General features: G+C 38.5%; 1 protein-coding gene across 4 annotated transcripts in view; it reads left to right on the top strand.

Annotated features, from left to right (window-relative positions):
- Positions 1–19,999, top strand: part of NPNT (nephronectin) — an 80,295-nt gene that overhangs the window by 14,336 nt on the left and 45,960 nt on the right. For 2 of the 4 annotated variants that reach the window (XM_045995622.1, XM_045995638.1), the window contains exons 3-4: positions 2,414–2,464; positions 18,302–18,394. In XM_045995622.1, coding sequence (XP_045851578.1) covers positions 2,414–2,464; positions 18,302–18,394 — 144 coding nt within the window. The remainder of the gene's footprint in view (positions 1–2,413; positions 2,465–18,301; positions 18,395–19,999) is intronic. The other 2 variants (XM_045995630.1, XM_045995646.1) reach the window with 1 other exon arrangement.

Genomic DNA, 19,999 nt, shown 5'->3' with positions numbered 1-19,999 from the left:
CTCTTTGCTTAAGAGGCCTATGTGACTCCTATCTGGGGCATGTGGTAATTTCATCTGTCCTGTTAGTCTGAGGTATTTCATTATTTCCTTTTCAAAGGTTATGCTTGGCCTAACATTTGGGCATTTTATAATTAAATTTACAGTAAATGGTATTCTAGCAGATAGGCATACCTTTGGGTAATAGATGGGGCCAGTTCCTTAGGGCTTTCTTAGCCCCATTTTTTTTAACGTCCAATTTCAAATCTGAAAACCTGTGTTTTGCAGGCTAGGAAAACTAATCTCCAAATGGTTTATTTTTACCAGGTTTAGTTAGATAGATTTAATTGAATTAATAGACTTAGTTTCTCACAATTTCATAAAAGCATCAGAGTGCTTATTATTTTTAACCATGCCTGTTATCGGTTAGAACCCTCTGCAAAGTGCATGGTATCAGCATTCAGATGAACTGAAGCAGTGCTTGGGGGCAAGTCGCAGGAGAGAGGTCTAGACTCCTAAAGTATGAGAGACTTTGCTGTCAAAGTCCCATGTGTTTACTACTGTGGCTGTTTACAGTGGCTGTGAGAAACAGTATCAGGAGATGATGGGACAGATTTTTCTATATTATTTGCTACGAATGAATCCTATTTTAGCACTTCTTGCAATGGAGTTTATACCACAAAAATACATGTACGGTATTTATTTGGGGCAACTTTCACAAAAATTATGGTGACCGCTGCCTTTGAAAGTTTCCTTATGCATCAATAGAAAATAGACCTCAGGAGCTTCTTGGAAATAATCAACTCTGGGTTTAACGTTGCTTTGATTTAAAATGCAGTTTTGTATAGATTTAAAATGCAAATTTAAAAATAGGCGACATGGGCTGAAATTTCATGGTAGAAATCTTATTTAATGGACACACATATTGATACCATAAAATTTACTAAATCTGTGTGTGTCAAGGCTGATTTATATTAAGTAGGAGAAATGTGACCCAACTTAAAGATATTATAAGACAAAAATAAACTATACAGAACTGTTTGGCTGCTTAGTATTAACGTAACTAGTTAGAAAATAATGATGTTTGCTATTCTTTATTGTTTACCTTTATTTAAAACCATTTAATGTATTTTTCTTGATAAATTAGATTATTCAAAATTGGCAACTAAAGAGTATTAAAGAAACGGTATCCTTTTATATTTTCCCTTTTAATACCTAACCATAACCAGTTTTCCTTAATATGTGATCCAGAATGTAATTTGCAGTTTATGCTTTGATTTACTTTCAGCTTTTTGCTAAGATTGTACTTGATATATTTCATTATTCTATTTTAAGGAATGTGTTAACATCAAGATATGGTGAGTTCTTTTAAAATTAACAACATAAACAACAATAGATACAAAACACTAATTTGTTATGAACCTAATCAATGTGGAAAATAAAAAAACCGCTAACAAGCATATATATATATGTATATATAACAATATGTGGGCCTTGAAAAATACAGAACAATCATTCTGGATCAATAGTTAAATTATTACTTTAATTGAATCAATTTGGTCTTGGACTATTTCTCTTCTGCTATTATCCCAAAGAAGGCTTCATTCACCTAATTTTGATTTATACAAATAAAAGCACAAATCAAAAATAAAAGTGAATATTTTATGCTTTAAAGAGGGAAGGTGTTAATTCACAGAGAAGTAATAAATCATCTCTTCCCTTATCTCTAGGACCTTTAAGCTGGTCAAACCCTAACCACGATTAGTATTGTTTCAAGATTCTTCCATTTACTTTCGTTAAACTGGGTTATTTATGTATCTTCAAGTGAAATGGCTGAGCTTTCACGGTAATTCTTGTTGCTATTGACAACCAAAGCAGCCATGCAAGAAGAAAATGCTGTGGAAGGAAAGAAAAAACAAATCTTAACATTTCCTCCCCAAAGTTGGAGAGAAAAGGGAACACAAAGTATGTCAGAAACAGGTAAGTAAAGATCTGTCAATTAAAAAACTACCAACCTTGGTTACTAATTGACCCAAAGTTTTAATTTTTTTCAGATATTTTGTCCAACCCTCATTTAAATAAAAGGATACTGTCTCTTGGAACCAAAATTAATATTCTGAAAATGAAAAATTGGATTGGAAGGTACAGTGCCGCAAGAGGTCTGAAATACTCTGATTTAGAATTTGGACTATGAAAGAATAGCACAACTTCAATTATTGGTTAATATTTTTGTTACAGAATGTTTTTGAATGACAAAATGGTGACTAAAATATTACTATTTTAAACATGTCCTAGATTTTTTTTTTTATTTCAGAAAAGCACTGGGCGTTGAATATGTGTAAGTCTCCGGGAATGTAACAAGTTGCTAAATACCCAAGTCCAGCCTCCTTACAGAGAAAAGATCTGGAATTTCTTTTTTTGGACATTTGTTTTGCAGCTTTCTACGTCTTAAGACAGAGACTAGCCAGGATAAGGTGCCAGCTCAAAGGTTAGATGAACATATTTCTTGAAATAATTTTGGCTAATCTATATCTTGAAAGGCATAACCTCTAGATAATAACTTTACAGAGCTATCAGTAAAACTTAATATTAGTTGTGTTTTTGAGTTGCCAATTTTGGGGAAAACTATGTTTTTTGGAGATGTGTTTATTCTGTTCATAATTATACAAGTTCATTTCATTTCAGTTGTTACATTAAACTTTTCCCTTTCAGTTTATAATTCCTTTCTCCTGTCTTATGAATCTAATAAATTGACCTCCATTCTAACCTAAAGGACAGTTTATATTTTTAATACTTAAGGAAGGAAATTAAAAAAAAAGTCCACCAAATGAAATTACTAACAACAGCCTATCATTAACCTGAGGGACTTGTATCTCATATTCACTAATTCTTCTTGGAAAAATTCAGGTAAGAAATATTTTTATTGTATGAAATATATAAGATGTTATAGTCAGACCTATGAGTATTTATGTTATATTGTCCTGGTACGTAGAAGGTTCCTTTTTAAAAATATTTTTGGACGTGAATAATGTTACTTAATGAATCACCCTTATGGCACTTTAGTAGAAAATTTTGGTGAAATACGTGAAATTCTTTTTGATGAAATGGGGGCCAAGAAGACAATGTACTTTAAACTGATAGGTGAAAGATACTATCACATGTTTTTAAGAGAGGATTTCAATAAAAACATTTGGGAAAAAAAATTGATAGTGCTAGAAATAAAAGTTCAGGAATTTCTTTGTTCAGGGACACTTAAAAAAATCACAGTGTATGTATCTCATAAACGGTTAAGAGTTGCAGGATTAACTAGCAGAGATATGGCTGAGGTTAAGGAGGCAATGCCAAAGAAGAGTGCAATTGACTCTTGAACAAGAGAGGTTTGAACTGCACGAGCACTCTTATGCATGAATAAAAAAAAAAAAGTATAGTACTATAAATGTATTTTCTCTTCCTTATGATTTCCTAATATTTTCTCTAGTTTGTTTTATTGTAAGAAAACCATATATAGTGTATAACATATAATATATAATACATATAGCATATGCACATGTATGTATAATACACAGTATATAATACATGTAGCATAAAACTTTATGTTATTGGTAAGGCTTTCAATCAACAATAGGCTATTCGTAGTTAAGTTTCGTGGGAATCAAGGTTACACACAGATTTTTGACTGCAGGCGGGTTGGCACCCCTAATCCCCATGTTGGTCAAGAGTCAGCTGTAGAATGTGAGCTTTGTCACCAACAGATCCAGGTTCAGAACTTCTTCCTGTGACTTACCAACTGGCCATGAGTGCCTCATGCAGAACAGTTCTTGATAAACGTTTGCTATTATTAGCGTGTGGTCAATATATAGAATATATAGAGAGAACAATATATAACGATATATAGATTACTTTGAATACCACCCTAGTGTTTAACTAGTTCCCATCCTAATACTCACGGTATGGCTTGTTTTCAAATACATTTGTTTATATGCCCGTCTCTTTTTCTAAAAAAAATATTTATTTTTTTAGATTTTAGTGAACGAGCGTGGGGGTGGGGGAGTGCAGAGGGGGAAGAAGAGAGAATCTCAAGCATGCTCTACCATGAGTGTGGAGCCCAACTTTGGGCTCGATCCCACAACGCTGAGATCATGACTTGAGCCAAAGTCAAGAGTTGGACACCTATCCGACTGCACCACCCAGAAGCCCCTATATGCCCATATTTTGAAAGTAATCAATTGGAAGTAGGAGATTTCCCACATTATTCATTTCTAAAATAAATCATTGAATAGCTGTCTGTGTTTCTGAACCATTCTTTTCTCACTTCTCTAAGAATATCCATTTGCAAACCTCAGAGTAGAGTCTGGTTTTGATTAGCTAACCAAAGGAAAAGGAACTGGAAGGAAGTAGAACATTTAGAGTTGCTGTGGTTTATTCCACAAACATTTGAGAGCTTACTAGAAGCAAAGAGCTAAGTTAGGTGCTGGGAGAGATACAAAGAGATCCATAGACTCTTGTCTGTGAGGAGCTAATTTGGTAAGATGATTGTCTCTTATTCCTTCCAGGATTCTAAAGTAGGAAAAAGTGGCAAAGAGTTGAGGTTGCTCAGAGGAGAAGACACTTCTTGCTGGAGAGGACCAAAGATTTTATGGACTTGGTGGTGTTCAGTTGAGTCATTCATTGAAGAGTTATATATATATACTGAGTGCTATTACCTTCATGGTATCTCTGAACTACAGATAACCACTTGCAGATATCATCCCTATAAGATGAAACTCTAGGCATCCATGTTGTTCACTGTCAGTGTTGAAGGCCCATATATTAGGACAATACTGGGTGAGAGGTGTGTTTTGATCTAGGATACTGCAAAAACAGATCTTAGGGGGCAGGATCCCAGCCCAGGAGTAATGGAGTAGTGGCCCAACTAAATCCCGAGGGATAAGTAAGTCAGGTGAAGGGCACCCTGGCCAGACAGAAAAGTGCATTGAAATGTTAGAAGCCAGAGTGAGGGGGTACATTCTAGAAGTGTAAGCACCCTGCTCTGGCATGGGTATGTGTTTGAAGGGCATCAGATAAGAGATGCAGTGGGAGAAGTAGCGATGGGATGACTCATGGAAGGCCTTTGATGTCATCTTAAATAGATCAGCCTTTGTCCCAAAGTTGCAGAGGAGCATTGTGATGATGTTAAACAAGGAAATTACATAATCAAATTTATATTTCAGAGGTTGTAAGCTGGACTAATAGGTCAGATTTAGCATACAGGTGAATTTAGTCTCATTCACATAGTATTTTAACATTTCTTGAGATTGTTGCCAGTATTTCACAAGAAACATGGATATCAGGGTTTGCTGAAAAATCAGTAGTCCAGAATTACTGCAAGGAATCAGTGGACTGGAGGGGCTTAGCAGCTTTCTCGTTTGGAAAAAGCACGTAGGTCATTGCCATGGAGCTCACTTCTTCAGGGCAAATGTCTGGGACTTGTAGGCACTGAAGGTTGTGGGGCTAATTTCTGAAAGTTTTCCTGATTGGCAATTTAGAGAATAGCTTTTTGAGGCTTGAGACAATAAACCTGACAAGTTAGTTTTTATCGTAAGTAGTAGAGGTAAGAATGGAGAAAAGGATAGGGATTGAAAGATACTTTTAAAAAGGGAGGCAGGGCACCTGGGTGGCTCAGTCCTTAAGCTTCTGCCTTCAGCTCAGGTCATGATCCTGGGGTTCTGGGATAGAACCCCACATCAGGCTCCCTGCTCAGTGGAAAGCTTGCGTCTCCCTCTCCTGCTCCTCCTGTTTGTGCTCCCTCTCTTGCTGTGTCTCTCTGTCAAATAAATAAATAAAAAATATATATAAAAAAATAAAAAAGGAGGGAGAGAGAAGCAGGCAGCATCAGGACAGTGGTGGGGAGCTTGGGCTTTGCAGATAGCCACTGCTGGTGTGGCAGCCGCTGCCACTCAGAACTGTGTTTTTGAGACACTGACTTCACCTTTCTGAACAGTAGCTTCTCTTTGGGAAAATATAGCTAAGAGCCCTACCTCATAGGGTTTTTATGAGGATCAGCGAGAGAGCACTTGGCTCAGTAACTGGCTCCATGTTAATTCACATTCAGTAAAATGGTGGCTTTTGGTGGTGGTTGTGGGGAATGACGAAGGTAGAATCGAGGTTGGTGTCCAGGTTCCTGGTGTGTTACTCAGTGACCTTGAGAACATTGAAGAAACTGCAGTTGATGACTTCCACATTGGATGTGGTATGTCCAGAGGGCTTGTGAGGCTTTGCAGTGGAGGGTGTGGTATGTGGTTGCATTCTGGATCTGGAGCTCGGGACGAAATGTGAGCGGGGCTGAGGCTGTGATTTGATGATCTCTCCAGCACCGTCTTCCTACACAAGGGTTCCCTTCCCAGCTTCTTCAGTCAGCATTGATAAGCATTGCTACTGTGCTCATAGAGGATCAACTTTAGAAGTATGTGAAGAATGGGGGAGAGGTAAAAATACTATGTTACATATTGGCTGAAGTGTTACCTACTCATTTTAAGTTTTTGAAAAAAAAATTCTTTCCAGTTTACCATTTTGCCTGGGAGAAAATCACCCTGTATGAATGATACACCCCGTTTTCTCCACTTTTGGTTGGATCACTGTGACTCCTAATTCTAAGCAAATATTCAACTAAAAGTGAATCATTTTCAGGAATAAGTGACTACACTTATTTTGGAAGTTTGTATTCTTTCTTAACTGAATATACTGAACACCAGCCCTGCCTCAAGTCCTGGCTTAGATGCCACCACCTTCTCTTCTCTGCCTTCCTTACTTCGGCAGGGAGAGGTCTCCTTTCCTTGCTCTACACCGAGTTAAAACATTTGCATAGAGCCTGTCTCATGCTGCCCTATGCTGTGGTGACTTGTGGATCTGTGTCTTTGGTTTTCTCCCAGACTGGTCATTCCATGAAGCTGTTCACTGTGTCTTATCCATCTTCCTACCCAGGGCAGTAGCTTCCTCTGCACCCTGTCCAGTTCAGCTCAGCTCAGCACACTTTTGAAGGTGTAAGGACCAGACACTTCTGTATACAAGAGACAAAAAAGATAAATAGGATATAATCTTAATAACCAGATTGTGGTTTTCAGGAAGGACAATTTACTGGGAAAATGAATATATTTAATTTGCCTGTCTTATGACCTATATTATATAGATCATAGATCTTAACTCTTGATTCAGGTTCCCAAAAGAAGCCAATTTACATGCTTGAAAACGCATAAAATAGAATCTGTGGCCATCTGCTACCAACAGTCCATTGATTGTTCACAATGATGGATAGACTCCTGATTCTTGGAGGCCAAGCACCTCTAGGCTGACACTGCCTTCACTATGAAAGACTATTTTCTGCTATCTAGACCCTGTCACAATGGACTTCCCTTGTATTTCCAAACCCTCTGCTGCTTCATGTGTCTCTGGATTTGCCTGTGTCGCTGGTTCTTGAGTGGAAGGCACGTCACCCATCTATACGGTGAATTCCTCCTCATCCGTTAAGATTCAGTTCACGTTTCCTCCTGTAAGCCTTCCCTGACATTTTTTTCCTATCCTGATGTCTTTGCAGAGAAATTCCTCCTTCTATATTCTCTTAATACTTTGTATGCCTGTCATGTCTATCTTGGCCAGGAGACTGTATGCTGTTTCAGAGCAGGTATGGTGTTTTAAAGAGCTCAAAGTTGGGGCGCCTGGGTGGCTCAGTTGATTGAGCATCTGACTCTTGATTTTAGTTCAAGTCATGATCTGGGTGTCCTGAGATCAAGCCCTGCACTGGGCTCTGAGCTCAGCGGGAAGTCTGCTTGAGATTCTCTCCCTCTCCCTCTGCTTCCCCCGGCTCTCTAAAATAAATAAATCTTAAAAGATAAATAAAGAGCTCAAAGCGTAATGGAACTAGATAAGGAAAATAACTATGTAATAATGAACATATAGCATGATGTGTATATATTTATATACATGTATATGTATATAAACATATATAAATACTTTATGATAGAATATGCTTATAAAAGCACTGAGAGGCTTATAGAAAGCACCGAGAAGGGCTTCAAACTCAGAACGAGGGTCTAAAGCAAATCTCCCAAGATGGTAACATTTAATCTGAGTAGTACTGAAGCCTGAATGAGTATTAGTCCAGTCGGCAACGGAAGGAAGGACATTCCATGGAAAAGCATGGAAATATCAGAATACATTGTTTTCTGGGGACTGCAATTTGTTGGTTTATATGTGGATGTGATTGCAGAGGAGGCTGGTGGGATAAACAGGCGTCAAGTCGGCGTTTGAGTCACTACGATGAGCTAAGTAAACATGCCCATGCGAGGAGTCAGTGACTGAGAGAGAGTAAGGAGGAGAGTGCATAGTCAAATCATGGGTTTGTGAGGTCCCTCTAATCGTAGGTCAAGACTGGTTGAAGTCCACAGTACTGAAGGCCAGGAGGCCACCACACCATCACTTAGCCAGTCCTTGATTGATGGTCATTTAGGTGGTTACTAAATTTTTGCTGACGCTTCTTCATTGATAAATTTAGAACAATTAATGAACTAATGTTTTCCTAAAAAACAAAACAAAAACCCAGGAGGCCAAACTGACAAATGCCTCATATCCTGTAAACCTCTGCATAGTCACAAAAGTGATTCCATTTTTTTAATAGTAAATATATGGCTCAACTCATTATATATCAGTGCCTCTTTTAAACATAAGGATTTTGATTGCTGGTGAGAATAGTTACATTAAATTTTGCTGGCCTTTTGTGATGATTGCTCAGTAAACCTCAAAATTACTGCATCATCTCCTCAGCTAAAATAAATAAAAAGAATTTTTAACAAAAACAAATACGTTCATGTGCTTCATTATATTCTAATGAATTCTTACATTACAATGTCAGATGTCTTGTAGATTTCTTTTTGCTCCTTTCTGAAACCTTTTCTGACTCTCTTAAACTATGTAATTGATCATTTCCTCTTCTGTGTCCTTTACATGCATCTGTTATGAAGAGATCTTTGCTTACTTCTGTTTCCTTACTGGACTTATCTTGAGGATGAGGACTTGGCATCTTACTGATTTGTATTCCCTCAGTTCTTAAAACAGTGTCTTAGACACTGCCACTTTTTCCTCTTTGCCATCCTTATAATGCTCATTATAGCTAGCATTGTATTGAGCCCTTACTGTGAGATGGGTACTGTCCTAAGTACTTTATTTGGTTTTCTCTGTTGACTCTCCCAACAACTCTATGGCTAAGTTCTGTATGCACCCTGTGGGTTTACTATTTCTTTAGTAAAAAATGGGAATTCTTGCTACTTTCTCTGGCTTAACCTGTGGTTAAGAGAAGCTGGTAATCTGCATAGGTCATATGTTTCCTAAGTAGTAGAGCTGGGACCCCATGGGTCTCAGCACCTGTATTCTTAAACCCCTTTCAAGAGTGCATTGATAAGTGAACAGTGGCTCACAAGTTAAGTAATAATATTTGTCAAGGTGTGCATATTATTCTCTGATGTTTTTATAACTTTTCCCCATTTTTGTATTTGAAAATTTTCTAATCCACAGAAAAGTTGAAACTATAGGAACAGTAAACACCCATATACTCTCCATGTATGACTATTAATATATTGTACATTTTTTTCTCTCTCTTTCACTGAACCACTTGAAAGTAACTTAGAGACATAATGGCACATAATGCTAAGTATTTCAGCATGCATCTCCTGAGAGCAAGGACATTTACCTACAAACCACAGTATAATGATCATACATAAAAATTTGAACATTGATACAGTGATATCATTTAATAAACATATTAACATATTTAAATAAACATATAACATATTTAAATTTCCCCAACTATCCCAATAATAATTTTTATGGATTTTTTTTCTTTTGTATCCAGAGCCAGTCAAAGATCACTTAATACATCTAGTTGTCATTCCTTCTTGGTCTCCTTTGATTTGGACCATTCTGCCACTTCCCTTTACTTTCTCTCTCTCTCTCTCTCTCTCTCTTTTTTTTTTTTTTTTTCCTCGACAATGACATTTTTTAAAGAGTCTACGTCAGTTACTTGGTAGAATGTTTCACAGTTGATTCAGGCTAAATCTTTTTTGCGAGAATATTACAAAAGTGATCATGTATTATGATACTCCCTTTCCACATGATGTAGTTCTGTTTTTGGTGATGCTGAATTTGATCACTTGATTAAGGTTCTGTCTCTTAGATTTTTCCACTGAAAGTCACCTTCTTTTTATAATGAGGAAGCTGTCAGATGATACATTGAAGCTGTTTGAATATCCTGTTTCCCAATAAACTTCTAACCAGTGAAAGTTTTAACATCTGTGGATAATTTTTGCTCAAATTAATTATTTCAATGGTGGTTGTAAAGTCGCCTTTTTCAAGTTCTGTCATTCCTTCTACATGTTAGGTGGCATTCTTCTGTAAAGAGGAATTCTGTCCTGTTTTAGAATCACTTTGGACGTGTGGATTCTTTTGTTATTTAATCTTTACCAAATACTGTCCTTATTTTCCCTGGTTCTCACATTATCCCAAATTTGGCCAGTGGGAACATCCCAACTAAGCTCCTATATCCTTTTTCCATGTTTCCATCACTCTTTGAATTCATCCCTGCTTTTTGTCACAGCAAAATATTCCAGCCTCCCTGACTTGGCCCTGATTCCCTTTATTGTGGTAGGTATTTAGAAAAAAAAATCTGGGGCTAGGTATGCTTATTTTTGCTCTTAACCTACTTAAAAAAACAAAACAAAACCTATTTCAAACTCCCAAATAAATAGTAACCATTTCTTATGTGTTCATAAAGTCTCATTTGGCATTAATCTAAATTCTACCTTTGTATCACATTAGAAGCAGAACATTAAAATTGCAAGTAAACTCAAAATGATAGCACTTTTTAGAAGATTTTCTAAGTGGAAAGAGATAGTGCTTAATTATGTTAAACAGAAGTTGGTATGAAATACAAAGGTGCAGATGCAGGCCCTTATTTTCTTTGGTCAACTTCAAGAATTAATAGTAAAGTAGTGAGGGGCGCCTGGGTGGCTCAGTTGGTTAAGGGTCTGCCTTCGGCTCAGGTCATGACCCAGGGTCCTAGGATCGAGCCCCACATCTGGTTCCCTGCCCTGGTTGGGGGGAGTCGGCTTCTCCTTCTCCCTCTGCCTGCAGCTCCCCCTGCTTGTCTGTCCATCTGTCTCTCTCTTTTTCTGTCAAATAAATAAAATCTTAAAAAAAAAAGTTAGTGCTGAAATAGGTAATTGGTAAATGCCCCTGAATTAGATGTTCCCAAAGACAAAAATAAAGTTGTCGTTGTCACACTACTCTTGGAAGGAGATGACCTTATATAGTCCAGAGGCCCTTGGTTATTTTAACTTCATGCTCTCGATGATCAGTTGATTGATTGACCTAATATTTGACTGCAGTTCATGACTAAGGCCTTAATAAAAGATAATGTTGGGCACAATGTGTGAGATCAAAAATAGCTGTAGCAGTACTTTAGAAGAGATAGCAGTTACAGACTTCAGGAATCTGTTACAGAATAAGCAATGGGCTAGAGATCACTTGATATCTACATATTCTGGCAAATCTACTTTAATTTTCTCAAATTATAGATTTTTGTTCTCAACTGCAACTTTCATTTCCTGTAAAGGTAACTTAAATACCTTTACGCCTCTGATCACTTTGGCCTTCTCTCCCCCCCACAGCCTGTCTTGCTTAGGGTTTCTCCTCTCCTGTCACCTCCAAAGCCACTCAAAATGCTAAGCTTTCTGGCCTTGTTCCTAACACAAGAAGAACTAGGAGACTGACCATGAGACAGGGATATGAAATTTTTTTCTGAAATTGAGCAAGTCAGTTAACTTTCTGTGCTTTCATTTCTCTGCCGGTTAACTGAGTATAAGGGCTGTTTCTCTCCTGCCTTTTATGGATATTGTGGGAATGAAACCAGTCACAGAAAATGTGTTCTGTATCACTGAGAGCATTTAATACATAGTATTTTGTCATGATAACAATCAGAGGCACTTTTATTTCAGTTTTTACCATAGCAGAAATTTAGATTTGAAAATAGGACAATGGACACCAGAGTACAGCATATTGCAAAGGCTGCAGAGTTGTTTTCCTCTGGAGATCTTAAAATCCAAAGGATTTTTTCCTTTGGATTTGGTCGTACCTATGTCATGGGGTAGCTGAAGGCCCTTTCCACTGGGGCGCTATGGAATTCTGCATCCCATCCTTCAGCCCCATGAGTACAGCGCTGAACTGTTTCCTGTTTCTTTCAACAACTATGTCTCTTCCAAGGCCAAATGCCCCGTGAAAAAGCTATTCCTCCTCATATGTTCCCGTTCCCTCACAATGGGTTCTCCCATAGCTGGGTTCTCCGAAGCTTATGAGATGTGATGAGAGCTCTCTGAACTCTCCTAGTTTTGTATCTGTTCATTTCCCTGGCTGCCCTTGCCTACTTCTGTATCCTCTTTGTTTCTAAATCACACACCCTGGAGGACAAGGATCCTTGTTCTGCTGTATCTGACAAGCAGCTTGATGTAGATGGCAAAAATCACAAGTGATGCTTGGGACACTAACGACAATCTTATTTACATTAGAAAACCCTTCTGAAGTTCCTAACAACACCTGTGGTTGAGTTGGCTTTTCCCTTTCTCTTCCCTTTCCCTTCCCTCACTCTCCAGAACCACCACCTGCTTGGGTATCTCAGCATGTCCTGATTTCTTCAAATGTTGGTACTTGACACCCACCATAATTAGTTTACGTGAGAAACATTATATGGAACTGAGGTGGGAGTTTTACTGTCCCCTAACTTATTTGAAAACTCATTTCATGGGTCTCTCAGAACCCCCGTTACATCAGGATGAATTTCCGAGGGTAAGATTGTAGATTGCAGTCCCACAGAAGAGATGTAGGCACGGGATGTGGAAGAGCTATGTCTGCTTTACCAGTTGAGATGTGTTTCTTTTTCTAGTTCAAAAAGTGATAGAGGTGGGGCGCCTGGGTGGCTCAGTGGATTAAGCCGCTGCCTTTGGCTCAGGTCATGATCTCAGGGTCCTGGGATCGAGCCCCGCATCGGGCTCTCTGCTCTGCAGGGAGCCTGCTTCCTCCTCTCTCTCTGCCTGCCTCTCTGCCTACTTGTGATCTCTCTCTGTCAAATAAATAAAATCTTAAAAAAAAAGTGATAGAGGTTATTTTAAGGATGCTTTGGAGATGATGCTGTAAGAATGTTAATAAATTTTGAGTGTGGTTTGCCCATTTGGGCTTAATTCTGGCATCCAATTTTGGGGGAAGAAAATCTGTCATTATTGGCTGTGTGATCCTCACCTGACTTTTATTTACCGAACTGCTAAACCATATGTGATAAAAGAGGAGAGTGGGCCACCAAGGATGGCCCAAAGTTCTCTCCAATCCATGCGAAGGTCAGAGGAGCAACACTTCTTTTTCCCATTAACCTTTAGCACCAAGAGACACATGATTTTCTCCAAATCAAGTGTGTCATCTGTCTTTGATGTTTTTAGAAGACCATTCTCAAGTGGACGGTGTATACATGTATTATACCACTTAATCTTTTGACTTGGGTTTTTTATGCCCCTGACCTGCCATCTGCAGTGGGTTGTAAGGGTTGGTATATGCTGACTGCCGAAAGCTCATGTTACAGTGGAGAGGGTGACCAAGAGAGGGACCAGTTTAACAGAAGTTGGAAGAGTGTTTCTGTCATTTCAAGATGAATAGGTATCTTTTAATCTAGTTCTTGAGATTTAGAAATGAAATTCTTTAGCTACTTCTATGATTTTTTTTAAAGATTTTGTTTACTTATTTGACAGAGATCACAAGTAGGCAGAGAGGCAGACAGAGAGAGAGGAAGGGAAGCAGGCTCCCCGCTGAGAGGGCCTGATGTGGGACTCAATCCCAGGACCCTGAGATCATGACCTGAGCCGAAGGCAGAGGCTTTAACCCACTGAGCCACCCAGGTGCCCCATACTTCTATGATTATACGGTATTATAGATGTAAAATAAATTTGACAAGTTGTATTTCGTTCCTAGGATCTACTCCTAATATTTCTATCCTAAATGTGTACCAAAGAAAACATTTGCAGGCTTGATAATAAACACGGATGAAGTCAGATTCCACGACTTTGTGTTTAAGGGTAGTCCGTTAGGAATTGTATTTAGTTGCAAGTAACAGTGACACAAGAAACAGTGCCCTAAATTGCTAGGATGCTAAGTTAGGGTAACTGTTAGGACTTGCTTTCCTTCTCAGGATCATAAAGTGGGCACTGTAGTTCAGTGACTAGTCAGCCCCCCTTTAAAGTAGCATTCCAAAAGCCCCACCCAATAACTTCTGTTTACCTACAACCAGCAGAATTTAGTCACTTGGCTACCCAGATCTACCAGGGAAGATAGGGAATGTAGTTTTCCATTGTTACCTTATTCCCCACTCCCAAAACAAGCAAACAGAAACGCCATCCTAATTTTTAAAAAAAGGGAAAAATAGATACCGGTAAGCACCCAACAATTGCTGCCACCAGTGCCTTTTATGATCTTTCCTAATCTTCCTTTTGATCTCCTCTGCTGTTGCAAGCACTTTACAGTGTAGCTCAGCCAAAACACTTGGCGCTCACTAAGAAACCCTTTCCCTCCCTTTCCCTACACTCCGTGCATATTCTGAAAGGCTTTTGTCTTCCAGCTCAACTCTCTCAACCTCTTAACCTCTAGGGCATTCCTCAGATGACAGTTTTCTAGGGGAGGACCGTAGTCATTGTTGTTACGACTATACTATATTATGAGCATCCTGCCCCTCTCCCCTTTCTTCTTTCATCTCCTTTCTGTGAGTTCTTGGTAAGTTTGGGCCAATGAATTCTAGTTGCACAGCTAATTTTTCATATCCTCAGTGACTCTCTTATTCCCGCTCCCCAACACTCGCCTAGTATAATACATGTATGTAACAAATGTTCAACGTATGTTTATTGAATCCGTCACAGACTCAGTGCCAGCAAAATAGGAAGAAGTTCTTTTATGCAACGTTTTTCTGAGTGTTTTCTTTTTGTAAGGAAAAAAAAATAATTGGTGATACCATACCAACATTTTGCATATCCTATCCCATTAGTAGCTGTTGGCTAATACATAGGTCCTTGGTCACTTCAGTGAACAGTCTGTTGGGTAGAAGTGCAAATAGCAGTTTGTTTGAGAATTACACCCTAAACATTTAAGAAACGTTAACTGTCTTGGCCTCTTGGAATGTGTGCATTTGATGTGCCCAAGATTAGGGCGCTGAAAACAAACAACAAGAAAGGGAGGGGGCAATAAAAACTTTGTTCCTCTACAGCACCTGGAAGGACAATAAATTGGATGGTCAAGGGGTCAAGCTAGTCAAGGGGTCAGAAGGCAAAACAATCTACACCTGGAGTTTGTTTCATAACCTGTCCTCTTCTCAGTAAACTTTTCATGTTTTGTTTTTCTTTTTAAGACTTTATTTATTTATTTGACAGACAGATCACAAGTAGGCAGAGAAGCAGGCAGAGAGAGGAAGAAGCAGGCTCCCTGCTGAGCAGAGAGCCCAATGCGGGGCTCAGTCCCAGGGCTCTGGGATCATGACCTGAACTGAAGGCAGAGGCTTTAACCCACTGAGCCACCCAGGCGCCCCAACTTTTCATGTTCTTAAGTGGTACTTTCTATACTACTTTTTCATGTTTTTAGAGATATTTTCAAATTCCAGCTATGTGGGGGGATTATTAACTCATACTTACTGATTTTGAGATTTTTTTTTTAATTATGAACTCTGGGTGCTTCAGTGATAATTGATTCATTGTCATGTTCATATATAAATGTTAAAAATTATGGCAAATCTTTTTTTTTTTTTTTTTAATATTTTATATATTTGATAGAGAGAAATCACAACTAGGCAGAGAGGCAGGCAGAGAGAGAGAGGAAGGGAAGCAGGCTCCCCGCTGAGCAGAGAGCCCCATGCGGGGCTCGATCCCAGGACCCTGAGATCATGACCCGAGCCGAAGGCAGAGGCTTTAACCCACTGAGCCACCCAGGCGCCCCGGCAAATCTTTTTTTAAGATTGAAAAAAACTTTAACTTGCATTTCTTGGTTATGGGGCCTGGAAATTACATAAAGACTGGTTTGTTTCTGGGACTTATTTTAAAAACTGCATCTAAACCATCTACTGGTGTACAGTTGGCTGAAGAATAATTTTGGAAGGCCCTTCTAGATAGATCATGTCTTCTCACAGATCTGAACAAAATTGCTTTCTTTTGAATTTCATGCCATATCTAAAATGAGATTTTAAGAGTTTTCCAAGGGAAATTTGCATTTCTCTTATCATTTGCACCTTCTACTCTGCTCATCCCGTGTCTCTGCAAGCTTTTTAATACTTCCAAGCAGCACTGTCTAAGGATTAGTAGTGATACAGGGTCCAGGTGGGGTGACAAACAAGCAGGAAAGTCTTGAAGTAAGATTGGCCAATAAGCCCCATAGAGTGCCTGGCGGGGGAAAGGTCAGCGAGGGTTGAGTGAGGAAATGTAGAAAACACCAGAAATAACTTGCCCCTCAGTTTTACAGGAGTATTTGAGTTTTGAAGGAAACGAAGCTTGAGAATTGTGATAGAGGAAACTAGGAGCACATCCCAGAATGAAGGTAGCCTTGGCTGATATGGGAAGTAACATCTGGGGCCTTAGAACTCAGGGTCATTGTCAACTCCACTCCCCTTGGGCTTCAGGATGTGTCGACTCTTCACTCAGTGCTTCCTGAGGCCCATCTTTTCTGTAGCAAACAGATCGTGCCTTGCTCACGTCACCTAGACTTTTTCTAGTCTATCCCTCATATCACCACCAGGTTAATATCCCTAGAATTTTAATTTTTGTCAGGCCATTCTCCTGATGATGATAATAAACTTCCAGAAACTTCCCATTTCCTATAAAGTATATATTCCTCAGCCTGAAATTTAGGGAACATCGCCATTTGATACCACTCACCTATGATTGTCTATGTCTCTTTTTTCCACTGACATTAAGCTTTCTTTCGCTTGATTCTGCCTCGATGCCCTGTGAGTAAATGATAGTGTTTTGCTATATAACTCGCCTTACCTTGGAGAATCTTCCCCTTCTCTGTCTTCCCATGTGTGAAGAACCAACTCAAGTCTTTTCTGAGGCTTTCTGTACAAATTTCTGTGAACATGCTTATGGATGATGGCTTCACAAATTTCATATGTGCCGCCCATTTTGCTCGTTAACATATGTTGTGTTAAATGAAAAATGGTTGTTTTGTCTCTTCATCTACGTCGTAAGCTCTTTGAGACTAGTGGCAATGCTATACAATGAATTTTCTTCTATTTTCACATCTTGCATAGCACCATGCACCAATTCAATGTACAGCAAGCTTTCTCAGTCTGGCACCATCACACTTTGGCTGGGTCATCTGTTTTGTAGGACATTTAGAACATCCCTGTATTCTGCCTGCTAGATGTCAGTAGTACCCTCGCCCCAGTGTGACAACCAAAAATGTCTTTGTTTATATCAAATTTTCCATAGGGGACAAAGATGGCCTCAGTGGAGAACCACTGGTATAGAGTAAACAAAAAATTCTGACCAGTGTCTTGGCAGTAATGGAAGACTGAAAGCTTTGAGTTGATGTTTTATAGCATTTTGCCATCCTGAGGAAAGACAAACTTGGTTGGTAGAAGATAATAAATGTAAAATAGAACTTCCTGTTTGCTGTGATAGGTCATAGCAAGGGTTATGGCAATCATACCATACCAGGGTTAAGAAAGATCAGAATGACAGAAGTATTTGTAAGTGGACGTTCCAAAAGTACTGAGTTTTGGGTTTTATTTCATTTAGAACCATTTCATACTAGAATTCGCATTTCTAGTAAAATAAGTATTATTTAGTGAGAAATTTATCTGAAGTTCACATATGCCCATATCTTTTTGTACTGAGAACTACTTTTGAAGCACATTTGGGGGAACATGTTTGAAATCTGTGATACAGGTTATTATAAAGTTGTAACTATTGACAAACATCAGTTGTGTTTATTCATAGTTTACCTATTTTTTTTCCACTATTTTAACATTGCACTTAGGCTTAGCCAATTTTCCAGACCCACGTGATTCACACACATGAACACACACACACACACCCCTCACATGTATGTGAGACTATTAAGTCTAAAGAGTCCTTACCACTCCAAGACATAGTGATTTTCATATTTCTGCTACTCTGATGTAAGTTCCTAGTCTTCTCTTTGATTATCAAACGGCTACATGACATAGATGCTGTCTGGTTGATGTCCTACTGACCTAGAAATAATGCATGATGTGCTCTTTTCACAGCTGTCTGCCAGCCACAGTGCAAACATGGTGAATGTATTGGACCCGACAAGTGCAAATGTCATCCTGGATATGCTGGGAAGACCTGCAGTCAAGGTAGGAAACCAGTTTGACACAGATTAACAGTCAGAAGCCCCTCTGTTTCTGCCTCATGTAAAAGTTTTAGGTTCTCAGGCCAAACCATTTTTCCATGGCTGTTGTTTCTAAAAGTGAACTGCCATTTTCTGAAAGATAAAAATATAATGGTAAACCTTAAAATATATTTCATCAGACTTCATCCTCTTATTCCTATTCACGGATACTAATTAAAATGTATTTTAAATAAGAGAGTCACAGCATCAGTCATGTAGAAACCTTATATTCTGCTAGTCCTCGTTCTCCCAGGAGCTTAGTGGAGAAGCCCTGGAAAACTGTGGGCCTCCTTGGACCCACCCCAGTGAGATGGAACCCCTTCAGTACTCAAGTCAGGTCGGAAGTCTGACTTGAAATTTTGAGGTCCCTTCAGACTCTGAGCCCTTTGATCTTTGAGATTAAATTCCCTTCAGCTATTACCAGTTTACAAATTTCCTCCGAGAAATAAAGATTTTAACAGACTTATTTTTGTTTAAAGTTGCTTATAAAAAAGCAGATATTCACTTAGCACAGTGCCCCAGGTATTTTATATATATTGTTTATTTTCATTATTACAGTGTCAGGAGGTAGAATGTTATTCATGATAATTAAGTGATAAATAATTTTTATTTAGATATCAGGGATATTAAGTGTCTGGTCGAAGTTCATAGAATTAGTTGGTAAAAGACCTAGTATGTCTACTTAGAACTGTTGTCCATATAATTCGTATTTTCTCTGTCAGTTTTGTTTCAGATGAGAAAATATTATTGCAAATGTGATCTTCTGACTTGGGCTAACAAAATCTGACAAAGCTTGTCTTTTTAATTAATTTCTACCCCAAATGTTCTATTATTAGGAGTAAAAAAGCCCATAAATAAAAGCTGGGGTTAGATTTCACCAGAAAGATACCAGGATAAAAGAGTCCATTTTTCACTTATTTCTTAAATTGAAGTGACCCTTTCTGTCCTTTCCAGTGTTGAATGAAACAGGTACATGGGACCTGATTGTCCCATAGATAATTACTTGACCTCATCAGATATGGAGGTGATATTGTTGAAACACTCCTGTTCTTCAGTATCTGATACTCCTTGATATGTCTCGTGTAAACTCAGGATTTATGGGCAAAATTTCAAGAACCAGAATACTGGTGTTTGAAAAAGTATAAGGAATTGTTCCTGAGCTATAAGATGAAATGTGACATGTCCAATGGTAGGAGAAACTCATTCTCAAGTGTGTTCTGTATTATCTGTTATTTGATTAACTGATTTTTTTTCCAATGCTGTTTTTATAATATTTTTTAACTTGGAAGTTACCAAACATATCGGGAAAGTCTTTTTGAAGTAAGTAGAGTTTTTGTTATCTCAGTTTACTCCTTTTAAAAATCCTTTTGACTTTCCTTTCCCTGTCTAAGTTTACAAGTAGTGACATGTCCGGTTCTGATTATTGAGTTATCAGTGTGCATCTGAGACTTCCAGCATGCTTCCCTTTTTAAAGTGGAGAAAATAAACCATCAGAGGTTTCATTAATATGTCAGTACCATAAAACTTTGTTGTCCTGATGCCAGGAGTTTATACAAAGAAGGTTATTATA

This window comes from Meles meles, chromosome 2 (genome assembly GCF_922984935.1).
Source record: "Meles meles chromosome 2, mMelMel3.1 paternal haplotype, whole genome shotgun sequence".
Lineage (NCBI taxonomy): Eukaryota > Metazoa > Chordata > Mammalia > Carnivora > Mustelidae > Meles > Meles meles.
This window is presented reverse-complemented; position numbering and strand designations above follow the sequence as displayed.